Genomic DNA, 20,188 nt, shown 5'->3' with positions numbered 1-20,188 from the left:
CATTCTCATCCATTGTCGATGAAGAACACCTCAAAATGTAGTTATTCTTCAAACCTATTGGCTTTACATTCTCATCCATTGTCCACTCACAAACATAAAGCGACTTAGAGAGGAAGCCCATACTCAAAGGTGTAAAACAGGGATGCTCAATAAAAAAAATAAATAAAAAATAAAAATAAAAACTAATAGAAGCCATTCAGAATACAAATAAGCAGATTACTCCGGAAAAATTTAAACAAATTCATCTAAATGCCAGAAGAAAGTCTTGACAATTCCTGAACGCCAGAAACAATATAGATCATTGAATGTGATATTGAGTACTGGTGCATGTACATGTTATATAGACAATTTACGCTTGCAAGATTTTCTTTCTATGTAAAATTATCTGCTTCGTTCATAAGGATTAAAATATCGGTTAAAGGCATGATTAAATCAACTTTCAAATGACTTTATTCCTCCTCTTCATGAAGTGTAGGACCTATATATAGGTCCAGGTCCCAAGCGATGGTAGCTGGTTTTTTTTTAGGGGTAGCTCTTAACTTTCAATAACAACTAACTTATTTTCAATTTTGATCAATAGAAGATATATTTTTTAAACTTACTCATTTACTTATAACTAAAATCTGTAAGCTTAGCCAAGCATGTGCATGTAAGTTTTGCATGGCATGCATACAACACATACATACATGTAGAATGGTTGAAATGGCTTTACGATTCTGTTGGTTTGATATATTATATATAGACATGCAGATCATGCTGACATGGTCTTATATATACGAATCATACATCAATATGATCCATGTCAAATTCTTATAAGATTTTCCAGAAAGTTGCACAGGTATTATGTCACATCTGTGTCAATAATCATTTTTCTGATCGAAGAAATTTATTGATGAAAAATGGAAAAGTAACACATGATCTAAGTAAAGACAAACTTACAGCTTGCTCAATGAGTAGAAATCATGCAATCACCAGAATTTAGATTGGCCAGAGCATATATATGTCAACACTGCAATCAAAGATCTCTAACTTGTACAAAGTAACTAAATAAAGCTAAGATAAGCAATTGAGGAAATCCTAGAAGATATGCAGAAACAGAATAACAAAGGTAAAAATGAGGGTAGAAAATTTAAACCTATAAAAATATCGTTTTGAAAAGAAAGCAAAAGACAACAAGTAACATTCTTCTTAGTTGGAGCCAAAAAGAAAAGAGCATGAATTTATCAAAAGTTGGAGCTCTGTGTTTGTGACGCTGATCCTTTCATCCTTCCCCACACTTGAAAAGGATTGAAGAAGAGATGACAGAAGACATGGAAAACGTGTTAATCTAAAAGTAGCATCAGAGAAGAAGAAGAAAAAACACTATGGAAATGTTCATTTTCAATAAAATTAATATAAACTACTATTTTCACTGATACTGTTTTCCGCAGTTCCTGACATGGAAAAGAGTACAAGCAATGCCCCCATATTGATGCTGAAAGTCCATCAAGAGGATCCTAGAAGAGATACCACTGAAAGAATGATAGTTAAGCAAGCAACTCACAGATGAATGAGGCGCTGTTTTAATAGTTTCCTTATATTAGTCCAATGCAATCAAAATCATAAGTTGGAAAACAAACAGAACGGAAGAAAAGTCATATTATTAGGAAAGGTAATCAAAATTGTAGATGTTGCTGAAACTTACATTGCACAGAAACATACGGCAGTTAAAGATCAGCTTATGAATGAACACCCTATCAATATCAATTTCTTTTACAACTAATTTCCCTAATTTATGAACTTTATCTTCTTAGAATCTTCTATATCTTTTGATCTTTGACAGGAGATGAATATACTGCCCCTTTTCCATCATATTTCTTATGATTTCATGAGCTTCAGACAGCTTTCCTGCATGTCGCAAATAACTGACTAACGTACAGTACACGAGAAAATTTGGATTACAACCTTTTGATTCCATCTCTTTCAACATCAAGAGAGCCTCTTCAAACTTCCCTACCACACAAAGCCCTCGGATCATGGAATTATACGTAAACACATTTGGCAATTGCCCCTTGCTGATCATCTCTGAAAACATATCCTGAGCCTTATCAATCTCGCCCGATACAACATAACCTGTTACCATGACAGTGTAACAGACAACATCCGGCATGAACCCGTGCTTTATCATTTCATTGAAGAAATACTGGCAGGCATCCATATTGCCAGCACGACTGAGCCCATCTATCAATGTGGTGAAGTGGAGAATGCTTGGATCAATATCCACTTCCTTCATGTGATTCAAAAGATTAATTGCTGCCAGAGGCTTGTCCCCTTTACCAAGAACATGGAGAAGGAGACTGAATGTATGAAAATCAGGGGAAAATCCATTCCTGCCCATTTCATCAAGTAATCTGTGAAACTGATCCAGCTTCCCCAACTTAAACTTTGCAGACATAATGATATTATAAGTTAACACGTCAGGGGAATGACCTTCTACTAACATCTGCTGATACACCCACTCAATCAACCCGTACTGATTAATTGTCAAAAGAGAATGTAAAATTGCATTAAATGAATTCTTAAATGGCCTGTAATTAAACGTCTTTGACTTTATAAACCTCTCTACAACTTTTCTAGCTAATCCAGCCTCGCCACACGTACATATCAATATATTGAAAGTGCGTGCAGTAGTTGGGTACCCTTTCTCAATCATATCATCAACTAATCGCCACATTGCCTTATATTCCTCTGACTCTGCAAATATCTTCATTATCAAGTGGTATGCATTTGCCGTGTGTCTGTAGTTCTCTTGTTCGCCAGACCACACAAAAAACTTGTATCCCAGCTTTGCGCTCCTGTTTTTGTTTATGTGATTTCTTGTTTTCAAGATACCATAGAGAACTTCTCTCACAAGAAGACCCGAAACCCTTACACCTAAATCACTTAAATTAGCTTTCACGTCGACTCCAGGACCATCTTGATGGAGAATTTCAAGAATTCTTGCAGCATCGCTTCTCACCTCATCAACGAATTTCTGTTTTCCTGAGAAGTTTGACTGAGAAGGGCCTTCAAAATCACCATTGACCATCGAAGAACCAATTGAATCATATAAAGTTGCAGTCTTTTCATCATCCACATTGTACTCAGCACTCGAACTTTTCCAAGATTCATTAAGAAAATCCTCTACTCTGGCAGACCCATTTTGGACATCATCACCAATAAAATTTCGACTACATACACGGCGAAAAAATGTGCAAAAACAAGACAATCCCTTGAAAATTCTTGGACCAGAAAGAGCTACAGAGTACATGACAAAAGTATATTACAAATGAAAGAACCCATTATACCTGTAGTTCATTAGCAGCCAGATATGCAAAAAAGCCAATGTAATGATACCTAAATCCAAGCACAGAGACTTCCAAAATGTGCAGTTCAACAAATCGAAAACTACCCATTAAATAGAATACTGAGAGACAAGATCATTCATTGGGCATAAAATTATGAGCTCTTTGTTGTTTGTGTCAACTGAAGCCCAGATTGAATTGGGTGAGGAACAATCGTGAGGGTTTTAGAAAACGGAAAAGTGTGGGTTTTGAAGTATGTGGAGGGCGAAAGGACTTATCTGGAAATAGAAATTTTAGTGCGTCCTTCGTGGTCTTTTCATCTGGCCAGTGATTTTGGGTTCTGCTTCAGGGAAGTTTACGATTCAAACTGGTAAGGAGATGCAGAGAGTAGCTCTTTATGGGGAACGGTGAAAACGAAATACTGAAATCTCCACCGTATGAAAAACCAAAAATTCTGAGTGTACAGAATTTGGGGGTCAGAGAAATTTCGCGAAATCTGAACCCTCCATTTATAAATTAAAAAACTCCCTTTTGTTTTTTTATTTCTTATTTTTTGTGTTTTGTTTCTTAATATTTGGATCTTCAACACTTTAAGTTCCATTTGAATTGAAATTTAGGTGAAAAGAAAACGAATTCTAGAGAATTAAATTGTCTATAACTTATTTTGAATGTGTATTTGATTGGTATAATTTTTCACATGAAAAAATTTGAATGAATCTTTTAATATTCATTTGACTTTGTTTCCACGAAAATTGTCAATTAAAGAGATATAATTTCTTACAATTATGAACAAAATTTGTTCTTATTGCTAAGGGGGGGGGGGGGGGGGGGGGGGATGGAAAAAGATATTTTCCCACCAAAACCCAAAGAAAACTAATTCCTTCAAATCATGGAAAAGCCAGTCACGTGAAGTGTTTCGAGGAATTGTAATTCCAAGGAAAAGTTTGTTATCAAACACTCAATTTTGGTAAAAATGGATTTTCCATGGAAAACTCAAGCTATCAAACTGGCCTTGTAGTCTCCAAAAGAGTGATTTACTTCCATTTACCGCAAAAATCAAATACATTATTAGTTCTCAAGGTAGTACCAAATCGGACTAGAGATCGAAGAGTTCTCAATTCATGATCCCAAAATTGACTCGTTCAATAGAGGAATCGAAACAAAAAAAAATCGATTCTATCTAGTTCTAGTTTAGCTCCCAAAAAAAGACCATCTATGAATATCTATAATCTAAAAGATATTTATTCAAAATAATACTCTTGTAAATAAAAAAATTGTATGACATTTTTGAAGTGACCGACAAGATATATTTTTACCGAAACCATCAAGTTACTATAGTTATCAAATATTGATAAATATGTTATATGAAGATGATATTATTCAAGGTTATAACATGAAAATATATTTCAACAGAATGGTGATATTGTAGATATATGCGTCTAAGACATAGATTTCTCGATACAATAATTAAAATCAAAGAGAGTAACTATATTATTTTTCTCTCGCTCAAGTTTTGTCCCATGTCTTGACAAAGTTTTAACGATGCATCATTTTATTATTACAAATATTTTCTTTTATAGTGAATCGACTTTTTTTTTTTTTTGTTATTCGTTAGGAATTTTTATCCCATTATTTTTTTTTGAAACTAATTTTTTAACGAAGTTATTACTGTACAAATAGTCATTAGGAGGGAATGTTGTAAATTATGGGATAATCTATTAGCCTCTATTTGATGTAGTTAAAAAAATATATATATATTATTAGTAAATTTTTATAAAAATTGATGAAATATATTGTTGAAAAGTTGATAAAATTACGAATCCCATGAAATGTGCGATTAAAATTATTTGCTTAATTTAATTAAAATTTATGAACTTTTTAAGCCCGATCAAATGTGGAATCAGTCTTATAATCACGATATTTAGACGAGTCTTTCTTATTCTAGAAGATTGTGATAATCCAAACTGTAATTCCGGTTGTAACCTTATTTGGAAGTCCTTGTTATAATAAAAATTAATTGCGCTACACATATATCCGCGTTGTATGCTTCTCACACAAGGGGAGCCCATGCTTCTTTTTTTCATTGGGCGTGGTCCCCTCTCTCATGTGAGTAGCGTGTCATGCTGATGTACAAATAGCAAAATTTAATAAAAATATACTTGAATTTTGACTATATTATTTTTCTTCTTTTCTTTTTCTCTTAATTTAATAACAAAATAATATTTTTTGAAACTTAAATTTTAGTTGTTTTCATTATTTTAATATTTATGAATAAAGAAAACTAAACAATTATTTACCTGAAGTTAGCCCCGAGGTTCTAAATTACAAATTAACTACGCCTCCATTTAATGTAGCTAAAAAAATTGATAGTAGTTTATAATTTTGACCCCGATCACATATTCCATGACTCGCAAATTTTAACAATTTTTAAACTATACATTTCATCAATTTTCGTAACTCTACTAAAAATTCAATTCTTAACTACGCGAACAAAACATTAATCTTGACATGTCAATAAAATCGATATTCCGATGATACGTTTACATGTTTAAACATAAAAACATAAAGTATATAATAAACTTGTTCGAGGGAGATTTGACCTTCAAATTGCATTGACAAGAACTTCAGCTTTGACGATATTTATCATGTACTTCTGAGACCTAAAATACTTGAGCAATCTCTTTAACAACGGATTTTGCCAACAACAAACTCTTACTTATTTGATACCTCTTTCAAACTTTCAAAACGATAAAATGCCAAATAAATTTCCCTCCCCAATTGATAGAAGATAGGTTTCATTGGAATCTCTTGTTATATATTTGTGGTATAAATATAAAATGTGAAAAAAATAATCAAATTAGATAAAGTGCCAAAGTGGTGGAAAATGTAACATTTATGTGGGACGTCAGGGGTTCGAGTCACTCCCCACGCAGATATTAAAATGTCTTGATTGGGGCCTTGGACTTCCTTGACTAAAATAATTATTTTTTTTGTCTTTACTATTTAATGGGTAAAACTAGTCAGTATTTTCTGACTGTTTGTTTTTGTAACAGCCATTAAAACATCCACTACTCAGTCATTAAAATTCTACATTAATATGGTGAAGACTGTTACTACCATCTTGCCTATATAAACCTATATCTCGTTTTGGAAAAACACAGACAAAAAGACAATAGAAAAATCATCTTGCATCAACACTCCGTTTCATATTCTGAATTTTCTTATATTCGTGTTTTACATTTATTCTGGAGTACAATTGAGAGTTCTAGAAAAACCATTCGTGATTGCTGCATAAGTGGTTTAAGATCGTTATATCCCGGAGTGATTGTCCACGGAGGTCGCAGCAATTATTGACAGGCAATTTCACTTTAGGACATCGTGCTGTCACGAGACTCGATCGGACGATAAGTTTTATATTTCTGTATTATATTGTTCAGATCACTACTGCAACTAATTAATTGATACATTCTAATTTATGTGACTTAAAAGGATATGTTACTCGTGGTGGAAATAAATATTTCTTAACTTTCATTGATGATTATTCTCGATATTGTTATATTTATCTACTTAAGAGTAAGGATGAAAGCTATTCAAAATTTATTTCCTATAAAATTGAAGTAGAAAATCAGCTAGACAAAACTATTAAAGTTTTAAGATCTGATAAGGAAGGAGAATATACAGGAGATTTTGATAAATTTTGTGTTGAGAATGGTATTATTCATGAGACTACTCTACCTTATTCTCCACAATCTAATGGTGTAGCTGAAAGGAAAAATCAAACCCTTAAGGATATGGTCATATCAATGCTAAGCTCTTATGGATTACCTTTTAACATGTGGGGGGAAGCGCTTCTTACTGCATGTTATATTCTTAACAGAATTTCTAGTAAGAAAAATAATAAGTCTCCTTATGAAATGTGGAAGGGCAGAACACCTTCATATAAATATTTTAAAGTGTGGGGGTGTTTAGCTAGAGTTTCTATTCCAGCATCTAAGAGAACTAAACTTGGTCCGAAAACTGTTGATTGTGTTTTTATAGGCTATGCTTTTCATAGTAATTCCTACAAATTTTTAGTCATTGACTCTAAAAATAATTTGATTGAAAAGAACACAATATTTGAAACTAGAGATGCTGAATTTTTTGAAAATAGATTTCCGTTTAAAGAAAAGTCTGAAGGATCAAGCAGTTCTTTTAGTATTCCTTCTAGTGTTAGAGAGGAGCCATCTGAATTAGAAGAAGCTGAAATTAGGAGAAGCAAAAGACCTAGGACCACTACTTCTTTCGGTACTGACTTTATAACCTACTTAGTAGAGGATGATCCTAGTACTTTTGGTGAAACTATGTTTTCACCAGATTCTATATTTTGGAAGGAAGCTGTAAATAGTGAATATGATTCAATTATGTCTAATAATACTTGGGAGTTAGTGGACTTACCTCAAGGATGTAAGACAATTGGGTGTAGATGGTTGTTTAAGAAAAAACTTAAACCTGATGGTTCAATTGATAAGTATAAAGCAAGACTTGTAGCTAAAGGCTATAAACAAAAGGAAGGAGTTAACTTCTTTGATACTTATTCACCCGTTACTAGGATTACATATATTAGGATGTTAATTGCAATTGCCTCACTGTATGATCTTATTATATATCAAATGGATATCAAAACTGCATTTTTAAATGGAAACTTAGAAGAGGAGATTTATATGGATCAGCCTGAAGGATTTGTTGTAGAAGGCCTTGAGGATAAAGTATGTAGACTTAAAAAATCCCTTTATGGCCTTAAACAAGCTCCTAAGCAATGACACGAAAAATTTGATACAGTTTTGACATCAAGTGGTTATGTGATAAATGAAGCAGATAAATGCATATATAGCAAATTTGAAAATAATTGTGGTGTGATAATTTGCTTATATGTTGATGATATGCTGATTATGGGAACTAGTTTATATGTGGTTAATAAAACTAAGCGGTTTCTGAACAAGCACTTTGAAATGAAAAATTTGGGTGTTGCTAATGTTATTCTAGGAATCAAAATAGTAAAACATTTTGAAGGAATTATTTTGACCCAATCACATTATGTAGAAAAAGTGCTTAAGAAGTTTAATCAATACAACTGTATTCCTGCTAAAACACCTTATGATGCAAGCCGTCATTTGAGAAAACATTCAGGTCCTAGTATTTTCGCTTTAGAGTATGCTAAAGTAATCGGCAGTCTCACGTATCTCATGAACTGTGCAAGACCTGATATAGCATATGCTGTCGGTAGACTTAGCAGGTATACTAGTAATCCTAACAATGAACATTGGGATGCTCTTATTCGAGTTTTGAGGTATTTGAGATACACTCTACACTGGGGAATACATTATACCAAATTCCCTGCTATCCTTGAAGGATATTGTGATGCTAATTGGATTTTCGATACCAATGAAAGTAAATCTAAAAGTGGATATGTATTTACATTAGCAGGCGGAGCTGTCTCCTGGAAATCCACTAAGCAAACCTGCATTGCTAGATCTACTATAGAATCTGAGTTCATAACTTTAGATAAGGCAGGTAAGGAGGCTGAATGGTTAAGGAATTTCTTATGGATGTTTCTTTGTGGTCTAAACCATTTCCAACTATTTCAATACATTGTGACAGTCAAGCAGCTATCTCAAGAGCTCAAAATTCATCCTACAATGGAAAGTCTAGACATATTCGTAGGAGGCACAATACTGTGCGTCAACTGCTTAAGGATGGGATTATAGCTATTGACTATGTAAAGTCAAGTGATAACATTGCTGACCCATTAACCAAAGAATTGGCTAGAGAGACAATTCAACAAACATCGAGAGGGATAGGGCTAAAGCCTATTATATATTAGATCACCTATAATGGAAACCCAACCTTGCAATTGGAGATCCCATGGTCAAGGTTAAATGGGACAACAAAGTTATTGGAGTGGTCAGTGGAGGTACTACATTGGATTTATTCCAAACCCCTCCCTATGATGCGTAGTACCAACTGTATTGATTAGAGGATGAGTTAATACTCTTAATGCTTACTATAGCTGATATTCAGTGGGGTGTTTAAATACAGTGCACCCTTGATAGTAGCACCTATTTGAGTGTGGAAGTGGGGCCGCTTCCTATGAGAATTGAGGCGAATTCTCTAGAGCACTCAAAGAAATTGGGAAAGTTCACGGCCGAAATGAACACAACCGCGAGAACTCAGTGACTATTCTAGAAATCACGTGTGTGTTCTATTGTCTCAGTTTGCAACTATAATTGTAGAGTTCAAGACATAGTTCACTCTACAGTTAGTAAGTTCGATAGAATATACAAAGCCAAGGTTCAAGTCGATAGACACCTAAGCCTGCATGATTTCTACCGTACTCCAAAGTAATATTTTCATTTATCTTATTTCTTTCATATGGGGGATTGTTATATATTTGTGGTATAAATATAAAATGTGAAAGAAATAATCAAATTAAATAAAGTGTCAAAGTGGTGGGAAATGTAACATTTGTGTGGGACGTCAGGGGTTCGAGTCACTCCCCACGCAGATATTAAAATGTCTTGATTGGGGCCTTGAGCTTCCTTGACTAAAATAATTATTTTTTTTTCTCTTTACTATTTAATGGGTAAAAGTAGCCAGTATTTTCTGACTGTTTGTTTTTGTAACAACCCACTAATAGCCATTAAAACATCCACTACTCAGTCATTAAAATTCTGCATTAATATGGTGAAGACTGTTACTACCATCTTGCCTATATAAACCCATATCTCGTTTTGGAAAAACACAGACAAAAAGACAATAGAAAAATCATCTTGCATCAACACTCTTTTTCATATTCTGAATTTTCTTATATTCGGGTTTTACATTTATTCTGGAGTACAATTGAGAGTTCTAAAAAAATCATTCGTGATTGCTGCACAAGTGGTTTAAAGTCGTTGTATCCTGGGAGTGATTGTCCACGGAGGTCGCAGCAATTATTGACGGGCAATTTCACTTTAGGACATCGTGCTGTCACGAAACTCGATTGGACGATAAATTTTATACTTCTGTATTATATTGTTCAGATCACTACTGCAACTAATTAATTTTATCCAACATCTCTTTCCTTTTTGTTATATTAGATCACAATTTCTAATATCTTATTTTCCTTCAAATTTTCGAAACAAAGCTAGACACATTGACTATTGAAATACTTTTAATAGTAACATTAAGGAAACAAAACAAAATACCTCACCAATGTCCATGAAAGCACACTGGGCACTTTGATAATCGTCAAAAGCAGTGTTTTACCGAAACCCAATCACAATTACAACGAAGCAAACAACGCATTGGAACCAAGAAAAACATCGAATTCCAAAATACAAGCCTTTCAACGTCTATATAGTTCATCAGTAGTTCGATTCCTGCAGCCTCCGCTGCCCCGAAACTTAATGTATATTAAGAAAGAAACTCAAACTATGGTTCACTTACCATGGGATTGGGCAAGGCAAGTGAATCCTGAGCAGTTTGCAGTCCAGCACTTTTGCCAAGCCAAGAACCAATGGTATCTTTAATCCTGTCCACCATGCCTGTTCCTTTGCTTTCATTCCTAGCACTCAGGGCATCTTCTCCTTCCCTTTTATTTTCACTACCAGTGCCTAAATGCCTCGCCATTTGCTTCAATTCAGCCACTTTCCCCTTTGGCTTCCCAGTTTCACCCTTCTTCTTGTGGAGTGCACCCGAAATAGCATTTGAAAATGCCTTATCTTCATCGCCGGGCCTAAATTTCTCTGCCAAGTAGTCCTTCATGGAAATGCCCTTATCAGTTCCTTTACCCTCATTCCCAATGTAGGTTGCTCTATTTCCGCCTTCATCCTGAGTTCCACTTCCCTGAACTTTTGATATTACGGCACTGGAGGCATCCGCCACATTGCGATAAACTGGTGCCAGTTTTTCTGTCATGGTAGCTGCAATGCTGCGCTCGGGCTTGGCAGATTCTGATGTGCCATTTTGAGAATCTCGGCCTTCATCATGTCCACCATATCCGAGCTTTGAAGCCACCACATTCTTGGCAGAGATGGCCATGGGGCATGTCCTCTGTTTTTCCAGTCACTGTGTCATGGGGCAGAAGTTGCATATGATAATTTTCCAGTTACCGTGCCATGGGGCATGTCCTCTGTTTTTCCAGGATCTAGTCTTTTCAGGGTAGATTCAAGATTTTCTAGACCGGACGATGTTCTAATTTTACTCTCCCCTTCGATCTCGTGAAACCACCACAGCACTAGGGGAGAGAAAACTAGGGAGATATCAGATATATTCCTCTGGTGGTGGCGCAAAGAGTGGCGGATGGTGGTGATATTGAAAAGCATTCCCCCCCCCCCCCCCCCCCCCCTCCTATTTTAGGCATCAAATGAGTAATTGGCTCAGCCAAGAATCACTAATTTATTCTAGTCATATCAGAGGTCACAAACCATAATAGCTACTCTTTCTTTAGGAATTGATCTTAAAGAAAGGACCTTAAAATGAAAAGGTGCCCAATTTATATTCTGCTTATAAGCTATAACCTACCGTGTCAATTTACTCATAAATGATAAATATAATCAAATGATAAATATAATCATACCCTTCATAATAGAAAACAAACAAAGACATGATATAAAAACCAGGGAAATGTAATACCAGTGCCTGTTGGATCAACCACTTTGGACTGATAATTTGAAGGCGGAATTGCTCCTGAAGAAGAATGAACCGATTGTCCAATTTTAACCCTCGTTTGCCCCACGTTTGCTTCTTCCCTGCCCACAACAGGGAAATCAGCAACCTTACCAAGGAGAAACTGTGCATTTTCCCTCGATGTAGCCCTCCCCCTCGGTCTCCACGGCGGTCGTCCTCCCCATGTCCAGTAATCCATCCGGGGTTTCTCCCTCATCCCTTACATTTCTATTATACGTATCCTCGTGTCTATCAGTCAATTTTTCCGTATCGACACTGTTTTGCCTCGGAGTGATCCCTTGTCCAAGATTTACACTTCTGATCACCGTTGAGTCAAGCAATAGAACAAACACATTCAGTAACATTCCATTTTAGCACGTAATAGGGCTTAACGTTAATCTAAGTAAGGAAAAAAGAAAAGCAAAAGTAGAAAACAGACTCGGGGAGCCATGCAATTGTGGATCATCCATCATTTGTTGGTCTTCATCTTCCTATTCCTCCTCTTCTTCCTCTAGATTATATCCATGCTCGTGCCCATGTCCATGCTTCTTAATCGTATCTTTGATTTTCTTTCCCTTATCTTTAACCTGCTTCAGCACTGATTTCTTTTCTCCAAGATGGTGCTCACCTTCACATTCTCCTTCAACTGCTACAACAAATCAAACTCAAATAAGCAAAAAATTATAAGCATATAACCAGAGTGAAGAGTTCCTTCCACCCACCAGAGTGTTTAGGTTCTTCTTCATAGCCGTGATGCCCATGCTGACAGTGCAATTGAGATTCCATTTTCTCTGCCTTTTTTAGTGGTAATATAAGGGAAAAAAAAAAGTCTGTTTTAATTTCAATTCAGAGAGGGGAAGTTATAAAAGTAAAAAAAAAAGAAAAAGGGTAGCTTTGCATGGAGGTGGTGCTATTTGAGCGACAAGTGTATGGAGTGTAATGTAACTACTGTCAACATGTCTAGATTGCCAATGGTGGATATTATCGGGAAAAATTTTCTCAATCCTGCACGGTTTGCTTAACGAATGATTCACTCGATCCACGAGTCGGCTCACGACGATTTACCTGATTCATGAGTCGATTTGTAGGTCTCACGAGTTGAGATTCGATGATTTATCTGATTCACGAATCGACTTATAGACCTCATGAGTTGAAATTGAATGATGCGCTTGACTCATGATACAAATCGTGGATCTCATTAGTCGAACTTTCAAGCTCGATTCAATTTATGGCTGTCTCAATATAAATTTGAAAGTTCATTGACCGAGTCAAAAAGGAGCTTGAGAGCAACACCTCCATTTGCTAGCCGAAAGATGATGCACATTCAAACACTTCAACTAATGTGGGTATTTTGTCCAGCGGCTAGAGCTTGTTTGTCATTTTTTTGAAAAGTTCAGAGGAGGTTTTGAGACTCTGAAATAGCTTTTGATCCCGTTTGCCTAATTTTATGAAAAATGATTCTTTTAGATAGAATAATTTTTAGAGAAAATTAATCGTGTGATTTTCTCTAATAGCACGTTTGAAATAAAAAAAATTCTTTTAAAAGTTAATTTTTTAAATAAAATTTGATTTAAAAATTAGGATGGCTTCCTCTAAAATTCTTGTATAGAAAAACAAAAGCAAAATGGACCGTTGATAGTGTAGATAACTGTCGAACTATGGGAGTAAGGAGAATGACTGTAGAGGACGAAAATACAAAACCGCGTTTTCAAAGAGCGCCAAGCTCATAAATGCAAAATCCACCCGTTAAAACTTTCGAAAAACACTCACACATCAAACGTGACTTGCGATGCGAAACCGATTCGTCTCCGCCAACTACTTCACCGCCGGCAGCTCTGTTCAGAACTTAGACTTCATCCGCCTCCCTCTCCCTCACCTCCCGCCGCCAAATAATCTCTCATTCTCCCAAAATTTTCTTCACTTCTTTCATGCCATTCCCGTTTTCAACATTACTTGCGAAATCGAAAAGCTTCCAATCGATCACGCTCGCTCGAAGTTCTTTTCCGACGTCCTTCCTCATATCGTTGATCAAGTTAATTTCTCGGAACATGAGATCCGTAGTCCTAAAGGAAATTGTACGGTTTTAATTGCTGAGGTAATTAAATTATTAAGTTTGAGCACCTGATTTATTATTTTATTTTTCGAAGTTCTGTGAGTTTTATTTCCCGTTGCGACAATTTTGGGACATAACAAGTGAAAATTGATGGTGAGGTGAGTTTTTGAAGTGTTTTAGTAAAGCTCAATCGACTGGTTTCCTATAGGTTTGAAGTTAGCAATTATGCAGGCGATTGAACTATGTTTTTCTCCATTTTTTTAGCTTTAGGATCGAGTCAACACGTCATTCTGGTGGAAAGACGTGTGCGTAACCATTGGGATACTGAGATCTGATTCCAGGATTTGTATTCCATGGATTCATTTTTGAGATGGTTATATTTAACAATGAAATTTTGTTATTTATATTGTCATTGTTTTGAAGAAGTGCCTGTTAAATTTTAGTCGAATCTAGAACGCTGTCTGGATTTATTAGTCACCAAATTCAGTTTTGGATTTCCATTTTTATGTCATTTCAGGATTTAATTCTAAATATCCTCTTTGACTTTGTTTAGTATTAATCTCATGGAAATTAGTGTATTGAGCCTTTTTACTCTAAACTTTTAAAGGTCGATAACTGTGACTCAAGTTTATATTTAGTAGCATTTCCTTTTTTTTCTCTTTACTCTGCAAAGCCCTGAGGTCAACTAATCTCATGAGTCATGATCGATTGTTCATTAAACTATTCAGAATTTGTGAGAAATCACCTCATGATGACTCCATGTGCTGTGGGAATATGAGAAATGTCCAGATTTACTATAAACTGTACTTCAACTTTTACATATGCAGATTTATTTTGTGTCTTTGTAAACATTTTATCTGAAAGGGTGAATACTAAAAGGAAAATCGCGTCAAATTATCAATGATGTTTCTCAATTCACTCTTAATTTATGGCAGTCTTGACTATCATAAGAACTCAGATATGCATTACAAAAAATGTACTGGATAATTTGGGTATTTAAATATAGAAGTATCAGAACATATTAGCTCTTCTACCTGAAGTATATAAAGCTATCATCTTAGTACAACTTAGTTTGGGTCAGGATATTAATCACGCTGTATTCGTGTTACTTTGGATCAGGATGAAACTACACCAGATCATGGGGGTAGGAATATCATTGACATTACACAATTTGAAATTCCAGAGATGGACCTCTCCCTGCTTCAATCGGTATTTCCCTTCTAAGTGTATGCATACAGNCTTCATTTTCATGATATTCACTTTCCCCCTTTTGAAGTGGATGAGGAAAGTCTGGGTATTGTCAGAAGTATACATACGGAGGATGTACTTCTAGATTTTGAAAATATTGAACCTCAGCATTGGACAGAACTAGATGTAGTATTGAGTGATGGCAAAGAACTTTTGAGTTCCATAGAGTTTGACTTAATGAAATATCTATCAGAGCATTGTTTAGCAGTACAGTGCCTTGAAGTTGAGTTGCACAGCTCAAATTTCTCATCACAAATGGACTACTTAAATATTTTAGAACAACCACATTATGAGGAGTACTCAACATTCCATCAAGGGAAAGCAGGTGGTGATATAATTGGATCAGTGAACCCATGTCTATTTGAAGAATTCCAATTCTTTGATCAGGATCCATCTTATTCTTGTGAGTTCTTCTCAGATGCAGCCAAAGAGGTTGAAACAGAATCATGTGCATCCATGTTTGGAGAAAATATGAACTTTATGAATTTTGGTAAATTGATAGTTTGTCACGAACTTACTCTCATGGATGACTCGTTCAAATCATTACCTGTGCCTATTATTTCTGACCATGAAAGAATTAGGTCATTGCATTCAATGGTTGAGCAAATATTAGCCCAGGTGGAGTCACAGTCTTCATCAACATCTGATGGTCTATATTTGGATTGGCATTTTCTTGAGGAAGACAATTTTGGTAAATATTCTTCTTGTAGGAAAATGCTGTGGGAGATAGATACTTACAAGATAGATGCTTCTGTGTACTTGATGGATAGTAGGAAACAGATCAATGATTTTATTCTCTCTAAGGATTGTTCCAACAAACCAAACTCAGAAGACTGCCAGGAAATGCTGAACTTACCTTCTGCTCGTGTTTCTATGTTTCATACTTCTGTTGATGAAAAAGATTCTGATAGTTTGCATAATCATGGAGACAGAAAAAGGTTAAACGGAGACCTGTTACCAGAAACCGGCATTGAGAAGGTTCCTTTGTTTGTTGAATCCATGTCTAGTGATCTTGAATTTTTCTTAAATCCCCGTAATTATGTCACAGGAAACGAAAGTAAGCCTGCAGATAAGTCAGTTGATATTATTACAACGTGTCCACTGCTTTTTTCCAATTATGATTCTTTTGCTTGTAATGCTACCACTAAGGTTCAACAGCAGTGGAATGTCAGGTTGCATCGAGTACAGTTGTCTGAAAATATTCTATTGCTCATTGATAATTTTTATAAAGTCTTCTTGGCCCTATTGGAGAATGACACAGAGTTGAAACAGAGTCAGCAGCTAGGTCAATCTGGCGAGAACCTGACCCTACTTTACCTTCCTAAAGAAGAACTCATGGACCTTCTTAAGAAAAAAAGTGCACCAAGTACTTATTCAGCTCACGACGACAATAATATTATGTTGTTGATGATGTTGTGTGCAATTAAACAGATGGCTTACTACCTCTGTTACTATGGAGTCCATGCCACATATCTATACATAGACAGGTTGTGCAGAAGCCTGCAGTGCTTGAAATCCAGATTAATTTGTCTGTATAACTTGATCAAAGATGCGAACGAGAAGGCAGAGAAAGAAATATGTGAAATCCATCCCTCCCTTTCTGTTGTGCATGAAATTTTGCAGACAAATTTAAGCAGCAGTAGTTTGAAAATATTAATTGTTGCTGACCGAGTTTTCTGGTGGCCATTGAAGAGACTGTTGACATCCATGAAGATATCATATAATGAGCTACACCATTTTTCTGCCCATGCAAGTCAACAGGGCCTTGAGATCACAAAAACCGTAATAAATACTATGCTTTCCTCGGATTGTTGTTTGGTGTCCTTTGAGTAAGTATTAGCCGCTTTAGAAGTAAATTTGATGGAATGATTTAACATGACAAACTCTTCTTTACCTAACATTGTGAAACATTCCCAGGTTGATTCTGGGAAGTAACATTTCTGAGGAACTAAGGGGTTCTTTCTTTTCCAGCTTGATCTCGAGATATGTTTCTAGAGATCTTATTGATAGGAATCCCATTCTATCTTCCAGTTTCAGTACATGATGGCTCATGAAATGCAGTTCATGCATGAGACAGACACTTTTCTTTGCTCCGCGCTAATACGGAGTGAAAAGTGAAAACCTAATTAGGAGATTAGCCAAGTAGAAATGTTTAATTCCAAGTGTGAGTCCTTAAGATCAAAATCAAGTCGATATTTATTTTTGCTATGATAGTGATTTAAACAATTATATATTTGGAATCTCATGTAATAATATAAGTTTGTTTACTGGAGAGTCACTCTGTTGTCCATTCTTTTCCCTTATTTTATTATCTGTATAGATTTTCCCTCATCTGAAGACAGCACTTGGACCATCCTAAAGCCATTAGATAAAGATTTTCTTTTCTTTTTTGGTCTCCAGATATGTTTCTGCATCATTTCCCTTCCGCGAATTTGGCTTTGTCTTGGAATATGGAGGCTCAAATGGATCGTCTATAATATCCACCATCTGCCCAAAGTTAGATCAGTTGCCCCCTCTTTATTTTCTCAAGGTGGAACTGGAGGATTCCAGTGTTTCCAAAGCACTTTCTTGTGGCGTTTACATATCCAAGAATAGTGAATTTAAGATGGCAAGTATCTTTCCTGTTCGTGTAATACTGTTGCTTTTGAGTGTTGACCATTAACAACATGGCTAGTTTTCCCATCCATATTGTCCTCATAAACATAGGCATTGGTATATGTTGAAATAAATGCAACATCTATATAATCTCCTGTACTTCCGATGTATGTCTCATTGTTAAGATGCACGCATATTATACTTCAGGCATAAGGCATGCTTTGATGTATTTTTCTATCTGCAAAGTCTGTGGTATAAGTGTCAGAAGTATCTGACTTCTCAAGAAAGAATCACTTTCATACATGCATGGTATCATGTTCAAATGGTTACGTTGAAATAATTTCTGTACTTTTTTGGTCATGCAACGAGAAGGGCTGTGACATGTGCATACTTGTTGGATTCTATATTTCATTTAGGTTTTGAATTGGTGGAATGCACATGGACTCACATACACTTTTTATGTTAAGGCTTCTTTCTATATAAATGTAAATAATGCATGCATAGTTGTGTTCTGCTCCACTAAACACTGGTCGTCCTACCCTTATCTTAATGATTTTTGATGTAGTATAATGCTATTGCAAAGTTACTGTACAAATAATCTTTTCAAAACTATATCGCTCCTTGGATGACTAGGTATGTATTATTGGTGCGTCATAAGAGTTGTAGAAGCTGTAGTTGAATCTGACTTCTTCTTCCCCCAAGCAAAAGACACACACACACACACACACACACACATATATATATGAAAATAAGAGGGAAAGAAGAAAAGAAAGAAGGAAAACAAAACCAGTTATGTCCTTTTCCTGTTGATAGGATAATTCTTAAATGAACAAGGAGAAATTTGGCAATTCGGTCACTTGCAAGATATAATGAAGGTTCTATCGATACAAGAAAGGTGATCATACTTAGTTCTGCCAAGGATCATATTTGGTCTGGATCATTATCATGGACATGAACAACAGCACAAGTATTCCATGATTTGGCTTCTGCTCCTGGATTTCTTCAATCTCCTCATAATTCCTTTGTTTTTTTTAATGAACAGCATTGTTGAATTTTCTTGAAAAGAAATAGCTTCAATAAATTTTATGTGATCATTTCCATAATGCTACTAATTTTTATCTCAAGTGTCATTTTTATGGTCAGTCATAGTCACACTTCACTTGCTTTGTATTATTTAGCAGTCATGTTTCAAAGTTTTATCATGTTTCCAGGATGCAGATATTCATTCTATCTCTGCTCAAACTGAGAGTAAAAATATGTTGGAAGACCTATTAAACTTTGTGCCTATCGAGGAGACCTACAACAATGGACTTGTCAAAGATGTAAATGATGATGAGGTCTGCTCAATGATGCCTGTTAAATCCATGCCAGTGCCTCTGGAATCAAAAGAAATTAACTCGTGCAAGCCCTTTCCTCACAATATTGTCATAATTGTGAACACTAAAAATTTTGACAAAGAAATGGTCATATCCTGGAGAAGAACATACCAGAGGATCCTGGCACTGGAGAAAGAAGGAGCACAAGTTGTAGAACGTGATATAGATCTACCTATTGATATTATAGTTAGTGCTGCCATTTGCTTAGCATGGTACGACTGCAGAAACATTGGAAAGAAAGCTTCTGCTCCAGATGAAGCCTTTTCATGCTTGCCTTTGTGCATTGAAAGCATTGCAGCAAGTACTTTAACGTCACTGAGTTTTGCTTTTAGTTGCTGCATCCTGGTAATATTATTGCTCGATAGTTTGGACTAATTCTTCTTGCTGTATTTACTTTGTCATGATTTTTCATTATCTCGTTGATATGAGAAAGAGACTCGAAATGTTCACTTTCTGGAACAACAAAAATGTTCAATATATTTTTCTGGACGCATGTTGCAGAAAATGCATTCCAAGTAATTTCTGCAGAAACTAGACTTGTAGAGCTATCAGCGTGTGCATTTTTATACAACATGCATACCTCGTTCTTTCAGATTGCACAAGGATATGAAGTGATAGAAAGGGAATAATAATCATCATGCGGCTATTTGTTACCATGTCAAGTCATCTTATATTTTATTAGATCGCTCTCATAAGAGATGGAAATAGTTTATTCTCTGCAAATAATATATTCCAGTGAAAACCTTGGTCGACAGCTTTGGACAGAGAAAACAATAAAAGATTCACAGTTTCTACTTTCTGGTAGCGACATTAGTCTACTGTTAGATCATCGTGATTTCAATGGACTAAACCTTCAACATGCTCTAACAGAAGTTTCTTTAGGCGTTTTAATCTTTGGTATTTTTTCT

The 20,188-nt window shown here is 35.5% G+C and overlaps 3 protein-coding genes across 4 annotated transcripts; 1 reads left to right on the top strand and 2 right to left on the bottom strand.

Moving 5' to 3' along the window:
- Positions 1-1,621: 1,621 nt before the first annotated feature.
- Positions 1,622-3,800, bottom strand: LOC111390789 (pentatricopeptide repeat-containing protein At3g60050-like). Of its 2 annotated transcripts, XM_023015898.1 has the most exons (2): positions 3,376-3,799; positions 1,622-3,276 (listed from the first exon to the last, which is right to left on the bottom strand). In XM_023015898.1, exon 2 carries the CDS (start codon positions 3,065-3,067, stop codon positions 1,790-1,792), a length of 1,278 nt encoding a protein of 425 aa, XP_022871666.1. In that variant the 5' UTR covers positions 3,068-3,276; positions 3,376-3,799; the 3' UTR covers positions 1,622-1,789. The 2 variants fall into 2 exon arrangements, with proteins under 2 accessions (XP_022871666.1, XP_022871665.1); XM_023015897.1 differs by having other exon boundaries at positions 1,622-3,800.
- A 6,756-nt stretch (positions 3,801-10,556) lies between these two features.
- LOC111390793 (low-temperature-induced 65 kDa protein) lies at positions 10,557-12,839 on the bottom strand. The gene is made up of 6 exons (XM_023015903.1): positions 12,731-12,839; positions 12,501-12,657; positions 12,123-12,323; positions 11,976-12,091; positions 11,453-11,577; positions 10,557-11,405 (listed from the first exon to the last, which is right to left on the bottom strand). Exons 1-6 carry the CDS (start codon positions 12,792-12,794, stop codon positions 10,773-10,775), a joined length of 1,296 nt encoding a protein of 431 aa, XP_022871671.1. The 5' UTR covers positions 12,795-12,839; the 3' UTR covers positions 10,557-10,772.
- Positions 12,840-13,732: 893 nt separating this feature from the next.
- LOC111390792 (protein SHORTAGE IN CHIASMATA 1) lies at positions 13,733-20,150 on the top strand. The gene is made up of 5 exons (XM_023015902.1): positions 13,733-14,103; positions 15,181-15,269; positions 15,300-17,138; positions 17,710-17,917; positions 19,116-20,150. The coding sequence occupies exons 1-5, from the start codon at positions 13,798-13,800 to the stop codon at positions 19,653-19,655; spliced, it is 2,982 nt and encodes a 993-aa protein (XP_022871670.1). The 5' UTR covers positions 13,733-13,797; the 3' UTR covers positions 19,656-20,150.
- Positions 20,151-20,188: the final 38 nt, after the last annotated feature.

This window comes from Olea europaea, unplaced genomic scaffold, assembly GCF_002742605.1.
Source record: "Olea europaea var. sylvestris unplaced genomic scaffold, O_europaea_v1 scaffold716, whole genome shotgun sequence".
In the NCBI taxonomy this organism is placed as follows: domain Eukaryota; kingdom Viridiplantae; phylum Streptophyta; class Magnoliopsida; order Lamiales; family Oleaceae; genus Olea; species Olea europaea.
Note: the sequence above shows the minus strand (reverse complement) of the source record. Positions and strands in the feature narration are given on the sequence as shown.

What these genes read in the sequence shown, in the direction of transcription:
- LOC111390789 (XM_023015897.1), bottom strand. Translation starts at nt 3,289, where the DNA reads ATGTACTCTGTAGCTCTTTCTGGTCCAAGAATTTTCAAGGGATTGTCT.
- LOC111390793 (XM_023015903.1), bottom strand. Translation starts at nt 12,794, where the DNA reads ATGGAATCTCAATTGCACTGTCAGCATGGGCATCACGGCTATGAAGAA. An exon ending in AAATGCACAGTTTCTCCTTG is followed by an intron (nt 12,092 to 12,122) that starts GTAAGGTTGCTG and finishes TGTTGTGGGCAG; the next exon opens with GGAAGAAGCAAACGTGGGGC. An exon ending in GGTTGATCCAACAGGCACTG is followed by an intron (nt 11,578 to 11,975) that starts GTATTACATTTC and finishes TCTCTCCCCTAG; the next exon opens with TGCTGTGGTGGTTTCACGAG.